The sequence below is a fragment of the Carcharodon carcharias genome, chromosome 23 (genome assembly GCF_017639515.1).
Source record: "Carcharodon carcharias isolate sCarCar2 chromosome 23, sCarCar2.pri, whole genome shotgun sequence".
Lineage (NCBI taxonomy): Eukaryota > Metazoa > Chordata > Chondrichthyes > Lamniformes > Lamnidae > Carcharodon > Carcharodon carcharias.
In genome coordinates, this window is record NC_054489.1 from 15,035,391 (window position 1) to 15,056,431 (window position 21,041).

Genomic DNA, 21,041 nt, shown 5'->3' on the forward strand with positions numbered 1-21,041 from the left:
TTTGAAGTGTAGTCGATGTTGCAATGAAGGGAAACTCAACTGCCAATCTGTGCAAACACTAAAACACAAGAATTAGGAGCAGGAGTGGGCCATTCAGCCCATCGAACCTGCTCTGCCATTCAATAAGATAATGGCTGGTTTGACTGTGGTCTCAGCTCCATTTTCCTGTTTCCCCCCAATAACCCTTGACTCTTTTGTCAATCAAAAATGTATTTAACTCAGCCATGAATATATTCAATGGCCCAGCCTCCACTGCTCTCTGGGGAAGAGAGTTCCACAGACTAACAACTCTCTGAGAGAAAAAGTTTTGCCTCCTCTTCATAAATAGAAGATCTTTAATTTTTAAACTGTGTCCTCTTAGTTCTAGACTTCCCCACAAGAGGAAACATCCTCTCAACATCCACCCTGCCAAGTTCCCTCTGGATTTTATATGTTTGAATAAGATCACCTCTCAAACTTCTAAACTCCAATGGGTATAGGCCCAACCTGTGCAACCTTTCCTCATAAGGGTAACCCCTTCATCCCTGGAATCAGTTGAGTGGACCTTCTCTGAACTGTTTCTCATGTAATTATATTGTTTCTTAAGCAAGGAGACCAAAACTGTACCCAGTACACCAGTTGTGGTTTCACTAAGTCTGTGTACAACTGTAGCAACACTTCCCTACATTTATATTCGATTCCCTTTGCAATAAATGACAACATTCCATTTCCCTTTCGATTCACTTGCTGTACCTGCTAACGTTTTGTGATTCATGCACCGAGACACCCAGATCCCTCTGTATCACAGAGTTCTGAAATCCCTCTCTGTTTAAATAATATACTGCTTCCTATTATTCCTGCCAAAGTTTCCCCACCCACCTCCCCCCCCAAATAATCCTTGGCTCCCTCGTCAATCAAAAATCTATCTAACTCAGCCATGAATATATTCAATGGCCCAGCCTCCACTGCTCGCTGGGGAAGAGAGTTCCACAAATGGGAAAATGGAGTTGACACCACAGTCATATCAGCCATGATCTTATCGAATGGTGGGGTAGGTTCGAGGGGCTGAATGTCCTAATTCTTGTGTTTTTTTTGCGAGGAGGTCCTGCGTCTCCCAAATTCTGTTAACACTGATTTATTGTTTAAGTTGGCAGTGACAGGACTTGGTCCCATTGCCTTTCAGCACCTCACTAATTGCTGCCCTGCATTGTCCTCCTTCTCAAGCTGGGATGGTCAGGGTCATGAACCTAGCATCAGTGCCCCCACCCCCCCCCCCGACTCCTCATGATTGATTGACAAGGGGTATACAGCAGTAACTTGCATTATATAGCACCTTTGTATCATAGTAAAACACTCCAAAGAGCTTCACGGGAGCGCTATCAAACAAAGCCTGCTGATTTAGCGTGACCTTGCTGGTTCTTTTTATTCTTTCACAGAAGTTTGGTCTCATTTAACTGACACATGTAGGGGAGCATTGGTGCAGGGGATGGTGGGAAGTCCTTTTTAATAACTACTGTCTATTGGTATACTGCTTTTAAGTAGCACAGGTTTAAATGTTTGGTGAAGACAGCGATGCATTCCACAGTTGACTATCCCACTGAGCAATCGATGGTAAATTTGGTACTCCTGGATTGGGAGAGTATATCGCAGGTGTGGCTCCCCATCTCTACGTTTTATGGGTAGCAAATTACCACGGAGCCTGCCTGCAATTGGCCAATCAGCATTCCCTCTGGTTGGGAATCTGTGCTGGGAGCGTGCATTCATTCATCAAATCTACCACGTGAGCGTCAGAGCTCAGAGCTTGGACAGGACTCTGGAATGCCCGTTACTGTTGGAACTGCACCCCTTTAGAAAAGTCAGTGGTCTCAGGTGAGGGGGGGAGAAAATTGCTGGAGTAACCTGGAGTTCGCAATGAACAATGTTTGTGCTTTCCGCGTTTGCACACTCAGCAACCCCTGATCTTCCATATTCACTTGAACCGGTGTAAAGTGGTGAGCACAGCACCCTGGCCGGTATCTCTCCCACTGCAGTGGCTTCTCACCCTCTCCTTTTGTTATCTGATCCCTGTGATTTTCTTCCTTGCTGGAAGGTCAAATTACAGTTTTTGGATGATTGGAAAGTTTAAAAAGGGGCGATCAACCTGTTGATCATTTCTCCAGTCACTCCTACTCACTGGGCGGTAATTCTTGGAGGCAACTGGGGGGGGGTATCAAGAGCCCCACGTCACTTAAACCCCACCTGCTTAGAGCTACCAGCCAATTAGAGTCACCTCCATCGAATGGGCCTTGCCCAGCAGGGATTTCCAACCAGAGGTACTGCCGGATGGGCAACCACATCCTGTCTCTGGGGGGTGGGGGGTGGTTTCTGCTGATAGGTCACCTGGCCGATCCCCAGGATCATCACTGGATCCCTGGGAGGAGGGGGTCACCGGTTGAGGAGGTTGCCAGGAAGGGCAAGGGGGTGGAAATGAGTACTACCCCCCCCCCCCCACCCCCCCAAATCCCCCACCTTCCTGACACCCGGAACCTCGATCAATGCCGAGTGCCTTTGAACAAGGGACCACCACCTCTCCCTTCGCCAGGAGCTCGCAGACAACCCAATACCAGTTTGATCATTGCCCTCCCCATATGGCAAGCCCCCTGCCTGCTACTGGGTTAATTGTCCATGTAAGGACCTCAGTCAGTGACAGGGCAGGAAGGCCTCCCTGAGACTTCCCCCCAAGGACTTAATTGAGGTGGAGGGGGAAAGCGGTGTGGAGGGGGAAAGCGGTGGTGTCCCCACCTGCCAACCCCACCCCCCTCGCTTGATTAAATGCCACCCACCGCCCCCCCCCCCCCAACACCACCAAACTTTCCACGAAAGAGGGCATTAAATTCCAGCCACTGTGTGCCCTGCTCCATCTAATGGTCCAATTGAGAACTGACAAAACTCACCCTGTCTGGCCGAGTGAGCAACTTGATTGAAACTTTTAAGATCCTGAGGGGTCTTGACAGGGTCGATGTGGAGAAGACGTTTCCTCTTGTGGGAGAATCCAGAGCTGGGGGGGTCAATGTTTAAAAATAAGGGGTCGCCCATTCAAGACAGAAATGGGGGGAATTTTTTTCTCTCAGAAGGCGGTGGGATTTTGGAACTCCCTTCCTCGAAAGGCGGTAGAAGCAGAATCTTTGAATATTTTTAAGGCAGAGCCAGATAGATTCTTGATTAACAAAGGGGTGAAAGGTTATCAGGAGTAGGTGGGAGGTTACAATCAGATCAGCCATGATCTTATTGAATGGTGAAGCAGGCTCAAAGGGCCGAGTGGCCTACTCCTGCTCCTAATTCATACGTGAGTTCAAAGGTCATTTGAGTTACAGATTCAAACTCATTAACTTTTGTTCCAGTTCTTTTGCCAATCGCGTTAAATCTGCCCCCTCTGCTTACCCACTGGACTCACAGGACTTTATACCTAGACACTGGAGTACTTTTGCCTCTAACAGAGTAGCTTACATAGAAACTAGGAGCAGGAGGAGGCCATTCGGCCCTTCGAGCCAGCTCCACCATTCATTATGATCATGGCTGATCATCCAACTCAATAGCCTGCTCCCGCTTTCTCCCCATATCCTTTGATCCCTTTCGCTTCAAGAGCTATATCTAACTCCTTCTTGAAAACATACAATGTTTTGGTCTCAACTACTTTCTGTGGTAACGAATTCCATAGGCTCACCACTCTCTGGGTGAAGAAAGTTCTCCTCATCTCAGACCTAAATGGTCTACCCCATATCCTCAGACTGTGACCCCTGGTTCTGGACTCCCCCACCACCGGGAACATCCTTCCTGCATCTATCCTGTCTAGTCCTGTTAGAATTTTATAGGTTTCTATGAGATCCCCCCTCATTCTTCTGAACTCCAGTGAATATAATCCTAACTGACTCAATCTCTCCTCATATGTCAGTCCCACCATCCCAGGAATCAGTCGGGTAAACCTTCGCTGCACTCCCTCTATAGCAAGAACATCCTTCCTCAGATAAGGAGACCAAAACTGCACACAATATTCCAGGTGTGGTCTCACCAAGGTCCTGTATAATTGCAGCAAGACATCCCTGTTCCTGTATCGAATCCTCTGGCTATGAAGGCCAACATACCTTTTGCCTTCTTTACTGCCTGCTGCACCTGCATGCTTACCTTCAGCGACTGGTGTACAAGGACACCCAGGTCTCATTGCACATTCCCCCTCTCAATTTATAGCCATTCAGATAATAAACTGCCTTCCTGGTTTTGCTACCAAAGTGGATAATCTCACATTTATCCACATTATACTGCATCTGCCATGCATTTGCCCACTTGCTCAGCTTGTCCAAATCACACTGAAGCATTTCTGCATCCTCCTCACAGCTTACCCTCCCACCCAGCTTTGAGACATCTGCAAATTTGGAGATATTACACTTAGTTCCCTCATCTAAATCATTAATATATATTGTGAATAGCTGGGGTCCTAGCACTGATCCCTGCAGTATCCCACTAGTCACTGCCTGCCATTCGGAAAAAGATCCGTTTATTTCTACTCTTTGTTTCCTGTCTGCCAACCAGTTTTCTATCCATCTCAGTACACTACCCCCAATCCCATGCGCTTTAATTTTACACGCTAATCTCTTATGTGGGACTTTTTCGAAAGCCTTCTGAAAGTCCAAATAAACCACATCCACTGGCTCCCCCTCGTCAACTCTACTAGTTACATTCTCGAAAAATTCCAGTAGATTCGTCAAGCATGATTTCCCTTTCATAAATCCATGCTGACTCTGTCTGACTCTGCCACTGTTTCCCAAGTGCTCAGCTATTAAATCTTTTATAATGGACTCTAGAATTTTCCCCACTACCGACGTCAGGCTGACTGGTCTATAATTCCCTGTTTTCTCTCTGCCTCCCTTTTTAAATACTGGGGTTACATTAGCTACCCTCCAATCTGTAGGAACTGTTCCAGAGTCTATAGAATCTCGGAAGTTGACCACCAATGCATCCACTATTTCTAGGGCCACTTCCTTAAGTACTCTGGGATGTAGATTATCAGGCCCTGAGGATTTATCGGCCTTCAATCCCATCAATTTCCCCAACACCATTTCCCTACTAATACTGATTTCTTTCAGTTCCTCCATCTATCTAAACCCTGTGTTCCCCAACATTTCTGGTATGTTATTAGTGTCCTCCTTTGTGAAGACAGAACCAAAGTATGTATTTAGTTGGTCAGCCGTTTCTTTGTTCCCCATTATAAATTCCCCTGTTTCTGACTGTAAGGGACCTACATTTGTCTTCACCAACCTTTTTCTCTTCACATACCTATAGAAACTTTTACAGTCAGTTTTTAAGCTTTTGCAAAGAGAGCGGAGAATGCGGTAGTGAATGTTGGTACTAGCTATTCACAGCTGCAGTCCAGCAGGCCAAGAAATGGTATCAGAAGGAAAGCAGTGCAGGCACATGAGATCTTCAACACCTGTTAAATAAAAATATCGCCTTAATTGTGCGGCAATGACCTTGAGCTTGTGGTAGATAAACAATTCCCCGTGAGGGCCAGTTAGTTTAGGTGGCTAGCGTGCAGTTCAGAATAACACCAGCAGTGCGGTTTGATTCTCTTTCTGGCTGAGGTAGACTTGGGACCAGCGTATTCATCCTACCCCTGAGAGTGGAAGGCATTGGCAAACCACCACCGACCAAAAAGTGCCAAAAAAGCAGCTCAGGGTGAAGCATCAGCAATGAGCCAAGGAGCTGACTTTGGGCAGAGCACACACATGACGTGACCGATGTGTGCGTATACAACCCTTCAAGTCCCGTTGCTTCTGGTGAGGGGCACGTTATCATTAGCTGAGAACAGATAGTAATGTGGGAAACCAAATGGCATCTGCTTTGTAATCAGACGTTAAAGCACAAAACTGCAGTTGTCACTTTTCTAAAGTTGTCCTTTTGACACAGATGCTTCTGAGGAAATGACTTCAAACTCCAGCCTCGCGCCATCTCCGTGCCCCTCAGACATTCCCAGCACATTCAGGCCGTGCCAGAGCAAAACTAAGCAGATGATTCAGTTGGCACTGATTGACGAGGGGCTACGAGTGGCACAGCAGCACGCCTCCCCGAGTACCGAGGAGGGGGAGAGGATCAGCCCCAGAATCAAACAGGAGGCTTTTTCCGGTAAATGAAACTTCTGTACGCCTCCGCTGTCTGTGTGCCTTCTGTGTGTTTATGTGCTTCCCTCACTCTGAGGTAATGTGGGATAATAGCGGGGTCAGATGTATTGAGGGACCTGCTGTTTGAGGCACTTGCTTCTCGTCCTGATGTTTGTATGTCAGAAAATGCTGGAAATACTCAGCAGGTCTGGCATTATCTGTGGAGAGAGAAACAAGAGTTAAATTTTCAAGTCTGTACGATCCTTCCTCTGTGTTGTTCCAGCATTTTCTGTTTTTATTTCAGATTTCCAGCATCCGCTGACTTTTGCTTTTATATTTGTGTTTGTGTATTGAAAGTTTTTCAAACTTTCTCTCTTCCCCCCGCCGAGGGTGCTGGGCACCTGCTGGGAAATGGTTCCACTCACCAGCAGCCTTCCAGTACCTCGCTCGAGCGGTTGTGAATCCAGTATAAAGCGTTGGTTCTGCCAGCCAAGCCCACTCCTGTTTTCCTCCCATTATTTATCCATGTGCTGTTTCCAATGGGAATCACTGGACGGAGGTTGACACTGAGGATTCTGGCTGCTTCCCACTCCCCACCCCCTCCATCGCCCCCATCCACCCACCATCTTTACGCAATCGATGTAGGTGATTGAGCACCCCCCATACACCCCACCAACATCATCTAACCTGGAACCAAATGAAATCAAACTTCTCTTGGGGCAGGATTCTGCCCCCCCCCCGCCCCCAACTGTCGGGGGCGAAGTTGAAGGGTGGGCATGTGTAGGCGTGTCTCCGATCGGCACCCTCAATTCGGGGCGTGCCGCCATTTTACATGTGTGGGCCAATTAAGGCCCAGTTAAGCTAAGTGCTGCCTCAGGGAGATCTTCTCTACAGTAAAAAAATGTTAAAACAAGGAAAAAAAAAACTCCCCTGACTTGTCCCCTCACGTCACACTGTCACATGAGTTGGGACATTTCCATAACTTTTTAAAAAACTTTAATAAAATTTTTTAAAAGCTACATGAACCCTCATCCCACCCGTGGACGAGGTTTTATGCTTTTTCTAATTCCCGCCGGGGTTCCTGGCTTGCCCACCAATCTTAAGGTTGGACGGGCAGGTCCATTAATTGCTTTAATGACTCTTGTCAATGGCCTCAATTGGCTATTGACAGGTTGGCGGGTGCACAGCTGATTTTTCTGACCCCCCCCACCCCCCCCGCACCTGAAAATTTAAATGGGGCGCGGTGATATCGGGGGTTCCGCCCGAGGTCATCCCGCGTCGTTTTACATGTCGGCGAGCGGGCCCCACCCCCTGCTCGGCGATGGGAACATCCTGCCCTTGGTCACTGTTCTATACCAGGCAGTGCCTCCACCTAACAGGAAAACGAGTGAACCTTCTTGTGATGGGTGAGCCGTCTCCAGACCTAGCGTGTGCCCTGTTAACAGACGGCATACAGGGGTGAGTGAAGTCCTGATTCACACTCTGCAGTCCAGCTCACAGGGTAGCTGAGGATTAGCCTTTGAATCTATTCAAGTCCGAGTTAGACAGATTTTTGACAGACAGGGAAACCAAGGGTTATAGGGGGGCAGACGGGAATATGGAGTTGAGACCACAACTGGATCAGCCATGATTTAATTCAATGGCAGAGCAGGCTTGAAGAGCCAAATGGCCTACTCCTGCTCCTAAGTCCTATGTTCCTAAATTCCTATATTCCCAAATCTTCAGGGAAAATGGGAGTAAAGCCCCATTAAGACATCATGTATGGAGCTAATGTTGACCAGCAGAACACACCGGCATTGAAAATCTCAACCAGAAGCCCTAAAGACTATTTCTTTTTACAGATAGCCAATGTTTAAATGGGTTAACATTTGACTTTCAACTATGAGATCACAAGTTTGAGTCCAAATTCAATTTTCTTTGACACTTTTAGGTGAGTTTGAGCCAAGCCGGTAATGGAGAAATCCTGTGTTTAGTTGAATAAGCCAGTGGTTAGACCTGATGATAATGTTGGTATGGTTTGATGCCAAGATCCTTCCCTGCCAACCTATTTAGATCTGTGCAGGTGCTGGATGTCCTTGGCAAGGGCACGAAAGGAGGATTGGGGAGGGGGGTGGTGGGCGGGCTGGGTTGATGCTGATTAAAACCCACTTCTCTCTTCACCCATCTGACTCCATGCATTCTTCCATCTTAGTGGCCCCTTTGCCTGAGAAAGTTCCACCCCATGGCCATCTTCAGCTGGTAATGCCAGCTTCTCTTCAAATGACGTAGAGAGTTATTACTGTCCAGTGGGTTTTCCCATTGGATTGAGAAATCTGTCCCAGTCAGCTGTGACTGGGATCAGGAGTTTCGTAGGTGGGAATCAGGACTCCAGTGAACTTCCAAGTGTTCAAATGGTTCTTATCCTGCAAAATTATCATTTTATCTCTTCTACTAGAAGCCTAGTCAAAGGATCTAAAGGCCTAAAGTGTGGAAGTACTAGGATTTGAAGGGCTTTTGCTAATGAGGATGAGAAACTGACTTGCTCCATTGACACTAACCAACAAAACCTCCATGAAGCAGACTTGTGAGGGAAAACGGTGGTGTGGTGGGAATGTCGCTGGACTAGCAACCCAGAGACCCAGGCTAACGCTCTGGGGACACAGGTTCAAATCCCACCACAGCAGCTGGTGGAAGTCGAAGTCAGTTAATAAAAATCGGGAACTGAATGCCAGACTCGGTAATGGTGGCCTTGAAACTATCGTTGATCGTCATTAAAAAAAAACCCATCTGATTCGCTAATGCCCTTTAAGGAAGGAAATCTGCTGTCCTTAGCTGGTCTGACCTAGGTGTGACTCCAGACCCACAGCAACGTGATTGACTCTGAATTGCCCTCTGAATCGGCCAAGCAAGGGGCAATTAGGGATGGGCAACAAATGCTGGCTTTGCCAGTGATGCTCACATCCCATGAAAGAATAAAGGGAAAAAAATCCATAGCATTAACACGAATCTATCAGTAGTGGAAATGTGCCCTTGGTTGATGTCACTCGTGCAAGCCCTGTTTAACTAAAAGCTGTGCAAGTGCTTTAAGTGTATATTTTTTTAAACCTATTGTCAACTTGTAAATCCCTATTGATTCCTCTTTGTTCTGAGAATTTCAGCCTATGTTATCGGGGCAAGGGATAATAATTTATTGGGGAATAAATAAGAGAATTAAAAATAAAAGCCATACAGGAGGGTAAACAGGAGCGAGTGCCTCACCACCTTGTTGGACAATCTGAAAGTTCTTCACAGTCTGTGAACTATTTCTGAAGGAGGGACAGATAACACTGACTTTTTAGCACGTCCTGTTTTTTGTTTCCACTTTGCTACAGTCTCAGTCCGTTCACTTGATTAGACTCAGAAGTGGAATCACTGTTGCATTCATTGTGGTGCAGAAAAGAACAATACTTTAACCAATACCTTCTCCCTGAATTCACAATACTCAAGGGGTTTTTGCATTTCTAATGCTCCTGGTTTTATTTCAGAAGCCTGTCCCTAAGTGTGGAAGTTGCTCTTACCCCTGAATGCTTTTATTCCAAGTTAGAGTATGTAGGCTCCTTACATTCCTATGCCTCCATACATGACGTCTTAATGAGTCTTTACTCCCACTTTGATACAGCATTTGCAAAACCCAGAATGTTACAACGCTAACTTGCACTTCCGTAGCAACTTAAACACAGTGCAGATCGCAGGGCGCTGTTACCAAGGTGGGGAACAGGAGCTCAGGGACTAAAGACACGAATGAAGGTTTTGAGGAGCCTTTTCGAGAGGGGAGAGACATCGAAATGTGGAGAGGTTTAGGAAGAAAATTCCACAGTGCAAGGCCAAAACCTCTGTAACCAATGTAGCGTAGACTAGTGTCAAAAGACGGGAGGTAGGGTTAAAGGATGCTGCAGTGTGGAGTGAGGAATGGGATTCTGGTTATAGGTGTAAACTGAGACAATCCAACATTTAGGACATCACTAAGTCGCAGGGAGAGGGGGAATGTTGTATGTGTCAAAAAGCTGGCCGGGGAGATTGAGGGAAGTGAATATTCAGAGGTTTTGCTTTTATGGATCGGAGAGTATTTATTGCAGGACTTGGAGTCTACAATGTGGAAGGTTTTATGTGGCCAGTGGAAGAAATGAGCTTCACAATCCACACGATCTTATCCTTTTTAATGCCTTTATCATATTCTTTCCCTCTTGTTACAGAAGATGAAGAGAATTACAAGGAGGATTCTGATGTTACATCAAACCGCAACTCATGAACTTTCACTTAGTGATTAGACATTTTTAAAAGCGTAATGGATTAGGTTTCTTTTTTAATTCATTCAGGTACAAAAGTATTTATTCATTTTTTTTCTAATTAATAAAACATGTCTTTTTTTTACTTGTGTAACTTTGACGAATTTCTTTTTGGAGTATTTCGAAGTTATTTCTGTATATACTGACGCTTGCTAAACCAGCAATCGAACAGTTAGTGACCGTTCCTTTTTTTTTATTACACACAGATTCAGGATTTACAGTATTGTTTTTGCTTTGTTTTTTAGTTTCTGTCACTGTAGGTGTATGTCATTTGCGATTGTCTGATTTCCAGACAGCAATAACACAATAAATATTTACTGCTTTGTGAAACCCGCTGTTTAACATGTGTCTTGGTATCATTTGCTGTGCCCCCTTCCTGGTGCCACCCTCTCCTCCCCTGTCTTATTCATCAAGTCAATGGACAGTTCCCACTCCTGCATTTTCTGATGGAGATTCAGTCTTTCCCCCCCTGAACCCTAAGGACAGATGTGCCATTTCATCCAGGTAGCAATATCACACATGTGAACTTTGACAATTATGGACGACCCCATTTCAGTCCGCATCTGACATCGGTACACATGCACTTTTGGAGGGTAAGGGGGAGCAAGAATCTTCAAATCAGTCATTAATAAATTCGAGTGAACCCCAGCCTCTTTGTCTAAGCTGACTTGAATTTGGAGATGAGAGTCTAGTCCACCCCGCACTGTATCCTAACTCCACTTGAAGAATAACTACTCTAATTTAATTAGAGACCTAAGTTTAACCCTAGTTAACTGGTGGGTTTGGGTCAGGTTTTAAAGATCTGTATCCTGACTCCACCCCACCCACTTGCAGTTTGATCAAGGCAGGACAGGGGGAATTGGACAACCAACCCACTCACTGAAGGTGAGCTGGCAATTTAAATATTATAAGGAGTCTGTGTGCCTCATATTTATCCACCATTTCAAATTTAACTCTGGCTGGCTGGGTTTCTACGGCCTTGAGGAAATCTGTCAGCTAAGGGGAGAGGTGTGGACTGTTGAATCCAGGAGGTAAATTGTTTTCCACTTATCTGCTGGATCCAGTTTATCTGTCTCACCAACCCCACGACGATAGGTCACTCCTTCTGATGTCTCTGACCTTTTTCCCCGTCACATCACCACCAGCCTCTGATACTGCAGGCCTCCAATCACCACCCCTCCGTCCCCAGGCTAGGACCCTCTCCCCTTGCCCACCGGTATTAGGGTTTGGACCCCTGTGAGAGAAGGCCATTCTGTGTACACAAGAACACAAGAAATAGGAGCAAGGGTAGACCATATGGCCCGAAGAGCCTACTGCACCTTTCAATACAATCGTGGCTGATCTTAGACTTCAGCTCCATTTTCCCACCTGCTCTTCATATCCCTCAATTCCCTGAGAGACCAAAAACGTCTCTATCCCCAGCCTTAAATGGATTCAACACTGGAGCATCCACAACCTTCTGGGTAGAGAACTCCAAAGATTCACAACCCTCCTAGTGAAGTCATTTCTCTTCATCTCAGTCCTAAGTGATTGACCCCTAACCCTGAGCCTGTGGCCCCGTGTTTTAACATTTGCTGCTCTCCTCAGGGCAGTTCTTCAGGCTGGAGCCTCGTTCCAGAAGTAAATGCACCTCATCCAAGTGGCCAGTCTAGTGACCAGTCTCCCTGTGTGCGCCCGGACTGTGGGCTGAATTGTGTGTTTGTCGGGCGGGGTGGGCCTGACCCAATCGGTGCCGGGAGCGTAGCCGATCGCCGCCGGCGAAACGGGCCGCACTGCCATTTTGCGCGGGCCGGCCAATTAAAGCCAATTAAGGCGTTTCAGACTCCCGTGTTCAGCGGGAAATTCAAATCTGCGGCGGGCGTGTTCAGACCGTGTGTTCCAATGGGGAGCCGGTGGTCTGTATAAAGAAAGGCCAGGCAGCCTCCTCTAGGCTGTTCACCATGGCCAGCGACCGGGCTCCAGCGGAGGTGAGGGCAGAGGTTGAGGGGGGGCAGGCAAGGCAGGAGGTGGCGGAGACAGCAAGCTCTCTAGATGGTGTGTGGCGCACAGGGACCCAGTGCCACAAGCAATTCAATGGTTTGTTGCGCTCTGGAAAGGTGAGTATCATGTCGGCCTTGACCATTTGACCCAGAAGGCAGCCTTAGCCTTTGACACCCCACGTCTTAGTGTCGTTACTGCAGTGGGCATTTGGCACACGCTGGGTGGGCAAACAGATAGTGACCATGCTTACAGCAGCCTTAGTGGGTGAGGATAAGATGGGTTCTCCCCACATCATATGTTGGTGTTTGTGGTATTTGAGTAGTTTGGGGGCAACCTGCAGGAGAGGCAGCTAGACACACACCCAGAACTCCAACACATGTCTTATTGATGGTGATGAGATGGTGCAAGGGGAGCCTCAAGGTGTCGTGACCAAGAGCCATCTGCTGGCCTCAGCGCCCCACCTAGTTGCACCTCCTTGCCATGGGCGCTAAGACCCGTGTGTTATTCAAAGTGATGGACACCGAATGTGTCTAAGGTGTCCGTTGGGGGAGGGGGTTGGGAGCAGCCGTACTATCTTCTGGGGACTGATCACCAGTCGTGTGGACAGGAGCCGCTGGAGGCCTCAGATGGGCCACTGTGGTTGGGATGCGGCGTGTGCAGAGTACATGAGCGAGCAGCCCCAATAAATCCTCTTTTCTGTTCTGCAGGCAAAAACTGAGAGCAAATATGGCAGCGTCAGCGGACTGCTGGTGGGCACGCTGTGCTGCAGCACCTCACCATTTATGAGGAGCAGGTCATGGAGCTGGGGAGGAGGCAGGCGGTGAGGTTGGCAGGTGTAGGTGAGGCTGGGGTCCAGTGGGCAGGTAATTGAGGCCCACAGTCCCATCCACTCTGTCTCCCCACCATCCAAATCACTGATGGTTGCTGCAATTGTTAATGCTCATTCACAGACTGATACAGTCAGACGTGTGGGTCATATACAAAGGTTCCTCGACCCCTCGAGGATTCGCATCTCTAGCACCTTCCAAAGTCGCCTTATCCCGTTTGTGACCACTATCTCCATGGCCTAACATGCCATGGCATCGCTGCTGCACATCCAAAGACTTATAGCATCTTAGGAGGGTTTGTACCTCCACCACCCTTTCAGCCAGTGCGTCCCACATTACTCTGTCCAAAAGGTCCTCAGAACCTCACCTGTCAACCTCATGGCACTCAACTTGAATAAATGCCACCACGTTAGTCATCCCTGCGCCAAGGGGAAATGTTGCCTTCTGTCCACCCGTTCTATGCCCCTCATAATGGTATGAAGGTCAATAATGAGACCTGTCAATCTCCTGTGATCCACGGCAAATGTCGCAAGTGTTTGTGATGTTTCCTCATCACTCCAACTCTCCAGGCCAGGATGCATCCAGGTCAGGAACCTCTGCATTCTCCCCACTCCAATACCATCCCTCCAATGAAGTGCAGGTCACAACTGAACGCAGAAGTGTAGCTGTGGCCTTGACAGTGTTTTCTGCACTTGCAACATGACCTCCCTTTTCCTACATTCTATTCCTCGGCTAATAAAGGCAAGTCTGGCTTTTACCTTGTTAAACGCCTTATGTTCCTGTTCTGCTACCTTAACGGGTCTGCTCAGCAAGGTCCCTGTAATCGTCGTGACTTCCCACGGTCCTACCATTACTCATGTACTCCTGTACCTTGTTTGTCTTGCCCAAGTGCTTAATCGAACACTTATCCACATAACATTCCATGTGGCATTCCTTAGGCCATCTGACCAGCCTGTCTGTATGCGCATGTAATGTTTGGGCCTCCTCTTGACTATTTACCACCCCAACAATGTTCGTCTACTTAGGTTCTTGAAGGTTGAGCGAATTATGAGGTTGGGGAGGAAAGGGATGAAAGGTGTTACTGACTGAACGCTAACTGATGCACTGTCCTTGTTGTTAATTTCAGCATCACCACCGCATGGCTGCCCCCAACACGTCCACACCTGCATGCCTGAGGGCCAACACTTGCGACTTGCGTCACATCATTTCAGCCAGCCAGGCACTAGCGCAGCGACTACCACATCGGTGGGGATTATGACGTAGGTTAGTGTCCCGGGGCACGGTGGAGAGGGCACTTCATAATTGCTGGAGGAGATGGCACGGACAGAGAGTGCCGATGGCGCCAGCAGCTGGAGGACTGCAGGGGACCAGGTGCACGCTGAGTCGGGCACCTCTGGAGATGTCAGCAATGCAGCAGCTGCAGGACAAGCGGCAGGATGCGCAGGAGCATCTGGCAGGGTTGCATGAGGGTGTGCTTCACTTGGTCTCTGTGGTGGAGGAATCCAGGCAGAGTGTCAGTGATGGCACGAACCTCAGGACAGAGCTTCAGGCTTCCTCCATTGAGAGATTGGCGACTCTCATGGAGAGGGGCTTCAATCGGATTGAGACTCTTCTGATTGGGTTATGCTCGGACCTGCAAGCCCTCACAGCGCTAATGGCCACAGGTGGTCATTGGCAACGTGAGAGATGTTCTGGGCACCAAGTGTCGCCGCTCAGTGCCCATCCGTCCATGGTGAGCAGGAAGGTCCAATGTGACCTCACGTTGGTGCAGCAGCTGCCTGTCGTCTCTGCGGGCACCTCTCAGGGCGCTCTGGATGAGGGCAGCAGCTCCTCCGCCCCTCTCCCAGTGACCGTGGCATCCGGTGAGGCTGCGATGACTGGGGAGATGCCAGCTGTGGAACTGGCAGCTCCCCCCCAGGCGGGCCCAGCACAGGCTCCACAGCCTGGGTCATCGAGGCCAACAGGACAGCAGAGTCAGCAGGCTGGCTCACAGCCACTCCGAGCGATGGGGCGGCACCTAGACGTAGCACCCAGGAACGAAAGTATAAGGCAGGATAAGCATTCCACGGGTTTGTCACTGGTGATTTCGTGCTGCCCCTAGATTAGGGAATGTTTCATTATGTGCAACAGAGCAATGTTTGTTGTTTATTTTGGTGGCAATAAAGTCCACTTTTCTGACCATGGCTGAGGGTGTTTCCTTTGTGCTGCATTTGTATGTTTCACAGACATACCATGAGTGTTTGAGTGGACTTTGATGTTTCTGTACTAAGCCCTTAGTTGCAGCTGATGAGGTGGAAGATGTAGCACCTAAGTGCCACGTGTGGAAGCGCCAGGCAATGCTGGTCCTGCTGATCCATGTGTGTGGAGCTAGCTGAAGGTTCATTGGATTAAAGTGTCCCGGGTATCCCTGCCTCCTTGGTGTAGTAGCGGGTCAGCGTGCTGCCCCTCATCATCGCCCTGTGTTTCCTCATCCTCTGAGCCACTGCTGGATTCATCATGTGCAGCCTCATCCAGGGCGTCAATGTCTTCATCATCAACTGCATCCCCCCTTTCCAGCGCAAGATTGTGGAGAACGCAGCATGCAACCACTATCAGACAGACACGATCTGGGGGGCACTGGAGTGCGTCCCCTGAGTGGTCCAGGCATCAGAAGCACATCTTGTGAAGACCGATGGCTCTCTCCACCACAGCCCTTGTGGAGGTGTGGCTCCTATTGTACCGCTGCTCAGCTTCTGTTCTTGGACGGCAGAGAGATGTCATGAGCCACCTTCTGAGGGGATAGCCCTTGTCACCCAGCAGCCATCCATCCAGCCGGGCTGGAGCACTGTATAGCCCCGGCACCTGGGAGTGTCTGAGGATGTAGGCATCGTGGAAGCTGCCTGGGTACCTTGCACAGACTTGTAGAATCAGCATCCTGTGATCACACACTATCTGCACGTTCATGGAATGGAAGCCCTTCCTGTTGACGAAGGCACCGGGCTCACCTGCTGGTGCCTTGATGGCCACATGTGTACAGTCTATAGCACCCTGGACCCGGGGGAAGCCAGCAATGGCTGCGAAGCCTCTGGCTCACTGTGTCTGACTTGCCCGGTCCCAATGGAAGTGGGTGAAGGTCAATGCCCATCTGAACAGAGCGTCTGTGACCTGCTTGACACAAGTGTGTACAGCTGATTGGGAGACACCACAAAGATCACCCACCGACCCCTGGAAGGAGCCAGAGGCATAAAAGTGGAGGGCAGCTGTGACCTTTAGAACCACTGGCATGGGGTGTCCACCCACACAGTTAGGGGAGATCTCAGGGCCAATCATCTGACAGATATAGTTGACTATTTCCCTTGACAGTCGGAGCCTCCTTCGACATTGCACCTCAGACATATTGAGGTAGCTGCTTCACTGCCTGTAAACCCTGACAGCAGGATAGTGGCATCTTCTGCAGCCCCTTCCACCTTGGACAACCTCTCGGCCCTGCGCCCCTTGGGCCTGCGTCTGGCCTCCCAAAGGTGGCTCCCCTGGAGGCTGATTATCCAGTCCTGGCCTCCTCCTTATTCTATCCCCCACTTCCTCCTCAGGGGAGCTGCCTCCAGTGGAAAGGTCAGAACCCTTACCCCCAGGCTAAAGGGAGGCCTCCGGAAAGCTGCAGGCCCGATAAAGATTCCTGTCTGTAGACTGGTGAGCGGAAGTTTCAAAGTACAGAGAATGCTGTTGGAAATCGATCTGAGCTGGTAACAATCACACTGGCAAGCTTAAAACACTTTCTGCATTAAATACTTCAGATAAAACATGAACAACCCCTCTGAGCCCACATATCCTGCCTGTGGATGAGGTTTGTTAAAAAATCCTGCCCAAGTGTGCACCGAGGCGTAGATCGCACGGGCTCCTCAAAATCGGCGTCGATTGCAGAGTTAGGGGCCTTAACAAGGCCTTTAATTAATGGCGGGCGAGTGTCACGCTTCATAGTGCATCCACCCAGCTAGATATCACGATGCTGCGCGCTGACGTCAGGACGCTCGCCTGACATTTTAAGCGCTGTTGTGTGGGGTCCGTCAACCACACATCAGCCATAAAATTCTGCCCAGTTCTTGACAGAACAGGAAATTCAGGAGAAACTTCCTTCCTCAGGGAGTGATGAGAATGTGGGACAAGTATAGTGTGGTTGAGGTGAATAGCAAAGATGCATTCAGAGGGAAGCTCGTACACCAGGGGGGGAAAGAAATGGAGGATTATGTCGCTAGGATGGGATGAAGTAAGATGGTAACAGGCTCATGTGGTACATGAAGCTCAACAAAGACCAGCTGGACCTGCTTAAGTGTGGTAAATTCTGGAAGGATTCAGAGTGAGTCTGGTCCTGATGCACATTCCTGGGCAGAAATTAGTAGGGGAAATAGTTTTACCTCTCCTGCTCTGGAAATTCAGCATTGTTAGCATTGTTACAGAGATTCAGAGCGTCACCTCTTTCTAAAGTGGATTCAAATCTTGGTCACTGAGTTGAAAGGTGAAGATTTTAGGATGCGCGCTCCTAGCTTTTTTGTTACTGATATTAATACTCCTGTAAGCACAAATGTCAATGTCATTCTTTAATTGCTACACAGCATCTTGTAGCTTTAGGAGCTAATGCCAGTATTTGACGCACTGGAAGAGGGAATGGCTCCATTCAGAGGGATTTGCAAATTAATACATCTGGGATTATTTTTCTTTAATAGATATTTTAATAATATTTTTCTTTAACCTGCTCCTGCTCTCATCTCTGCATCTGTTCAACTTTAAATGCCTATGTGTTAAAAAAAATGTACTTGAGAAATAGTACATTTATGAATAAAGAACAAAATCTGCTTGTACATATCTCTTCGTTAAGCTGTTCTGCTGGTTGTATGTACTGTTCCAACGTGCTGTTACAAATTACATTGGAAATACTACTTGACACTTCTTTAATGGAATTCTCCAGAATGAGGTTCTGAAATCATGTTAACCTTGAGGATTTGTCTAAACAATAACTATAATTGTCCCAATTTCATTCCCTCCCTTGCTGAGTTTATGGACTCTTACTGTGGTTGCCAACAACCACTTAACATCTTGCCCAAGTGTCCATTGTTCGGGCCGGGACAGTGAGCATTAACAAGGCATTTGACTGTGGAAAGCAAAAGTGACCTGACTTATCCTGCCACCCAGAATTCACACAGGTACAACTTCCTGAACAGATTCATGAATAGGAGCTGGCAGCTGAAATTTCCTTCCCTGAATGATGGACAATGAAACCAATTGTAGGGCTTTTACTTCCATACATAATGCTGTCATCGATTACCTCAGTATAGACTGAGGATTGAACCCTGTGTGAACTCCCACCTGTCATGATGATGATTTGTGCATGATTGTTAGTAATCTGTAAATTCATCAGCTGATCAAAAAATTGGACTGTTTAAAAAAGACTTTCAAAAAATCAAGCAAAGCCACTGACTTAAGATGGCTGCCTTAGGTCTCCTGACATCTGGTATTGCAGTTGACCAGTTTTTGGAAAGTTCCAATGTGAATTACAATTCAGACATGCCACTACATCCTTCTATGGAATTTCGCGCCTGCTGAGGTCAAGAACTAATTCAAGAGATTATAAAAATTGTACTGGACCTCACATTTGCATTTCTATAAGGCTACCACTCAAGCGGAGACAGAAAGTCCCCAGGACAATGGCCACATGGAGAGATGTTTTTCCTACCTCATCAAAATAGATAACAAATCATTCAGAAACTAACGGCTAGAATGTTATAGGCCATGGGACAATAGCCACTGTCTGTTCAGACGTCAGCTAAGCAAATACTTTTTGAAATCATTATGAGGAGAGAGGTCATGTGACTGAAGTAACCATTTTTAAAAATCTCTTTTAAACAGCACACAAGCTGTTAAAACACTAGTCTGGAAAAGCTGCCAATGAAGCAGTGACAAGCTCCCTTTTCTCCAAAGTTCAGTACGCTATCTCTATACAGTTTAAAATCCAACACAGAGATGGAGATTTTCTAAACACAGAGATGGAGATTTTCTATCAAAGGGAACCTCAGGTGTAAAAGTAATTGACTGCTGGAAAAGACTGATTATGGTTTGAGAAGAAATTGTCTCTGGCAGTTACAGTTTTACAGCTTCAACTCCTGGAATTTCAAGATCACCGTGGAGGAAATACTGCCACAGGCACAGATACCAGCAAAGGACTCATAAACAGTGAACTCTCTATTTTTTACCTTTTATTATTGAACTTTAATTTGGCTATGAAAGCAACTTCCTACTGTATATTTTGTAATTCTGCTTGCTTGCATGTGTATGTGTGTGTATTGTGAAGGTCGGACACGGGTTTACCTTTTTAAATATTTTTATATCTTTACCTGGGTGGGTTTTTTATTCAATAGAAACTAACCCTTTTTTGTTTTAAACTCAAGAAAGTCTGCCAGACTAGTTTCTTTACAATCAGCACATAAATGGTTAAGCACAGACAGTGAGCAAATATCTTCACCCTTATAAATTCACAAAAACAAACCCTGTTATGGTCAGATTTGGAATGGTAGGATAGGAGAGTCATTTTCACTCCTCCTATGTGACCATAATACTGCACACCCATCAAGAAACATATCAACATATTCTAAAAGCAACCTCTAAAGAACTATATTGTGAAGCTTCCTTCTTGGATGAATCATGGAATCATAGAATAGGTGGAGGCCATTCAGCCTGTCATGTCTGTGACAGCCCTTTGCAAGAGCAACTCACCTAGTCCCACTCCCCTGTCTTTTCCCCATAACCCTGAAATGTCTTTCTCTTTAATTATCCAACTTCCTTTCAAAAGCCATGATGGAATCTGCCTCCACCATATTCACAGGCAGTGCATTCCAGATCCTCACCACTCGCTGCATTAAAACATTTTTCTTCACATCACCTTTGGTTCATTTGCCATTCGTCTTCAATCGGTGTCGTCTGTTTCTCGATCCTTCCACCAATGGGGACAGTAACTCGTTATCTAAACTGTCCAGACACCTCATGATTTTTAAAACCTCTATCACACCTCCTCTGAACCTTCCCTTCCTCAAGGAGAATAACCACAGCTTCTTCAATCTACCCACATACATGAAGTTCCTCATACCTGGAGCCATTCTTGTAAATCTTTTCTGCACCCTCTGTAAAGCCTTCACATTCTTGCTAAAGTGTGTTGCCCAGAATTGGGCAATACTCCAGTTGAGGCCAAACCAGTGTCTTATAAAGGTTCCAACTTTTCAAGGCTACACGAGTGAAGAATACATTTTGTAAAGGTCATGGACAGGCTTGCTGGTGTTAGAATTCTGATATTATTGCGTTCAGAGATGGTGAAGATTTGCGAGGACTGGGATAAGTGAGGAGCGGGATTTGGCATAGATATGGCTGTGGGCAATGGAGTTTCAGACAAGTTGTGATTTGTGGTGGCAAAAATGTCAAGATCGAGGTGGAGAATGTTGGAGTAAGCAAACCCAGGGTTTTGATACCGCTCACTGGTAGCGAGGGTGAGGTATGGATAGCTGTGGAAATATTATGGAGATGGAGTTAAATCGCTCCAAATATGAGAGTTTTGAAACTCAACTCAGGAAAAAATAGGATTCTCAAATTGTGTCGTGTCTGAATGAAATAGAAGCAGAAAATGGTGGAAATAGCTCAGTGGGTTTGGCAGTATTTGTGGAGAGATAAACAGACCTAATGGCCGGGAACTTCCATCCCCATTGTGGGTGGGACCCACCGTGGGAGAGGCGGCGCCCCAGACTGAAGCCCATTGACTTGTGGCGTGACCGGAAGATCATAGTGGCGGGCGGGTGTGGGAA

The 21,041-nt window shown here is 47.3% G+C and overlaps 1 protein-coding gene across 6 annotated transcripts in view; it reads left to right on the top strand.

The window, feature by feature from the left end:
* LOC121294039 (NGFI-A-binding protein 1-like) overlaps window positions 1–10,744 on the top strand; it is a 47,774-nt gene extending 37,030 nt beyond the window's left edge. For all 6 annotated transcript variants that reach the window (XM_041217553.1, XM_041217552.1, XM_041217550.1 and 3 more), the window contains 2 exons: window positions 5,920–6,135; window positions 10,322–10,744. In XM_041217553.1, the coding sequence (XP_041073487.1) occupies window positions 5,920–6,135; window positions 10,322–10,377 (272 nt within the window). In that variant the 3' untranslated portion in view covers window positions 10,378–10,744. The remainder of the gene's footprint in view (window positions 1–5,919; window positions 6,136–10,321) is intronic.
* The last annotated feature ends 10,297 nt before the right edge of the window (window positions 10,745–21,041 follow it).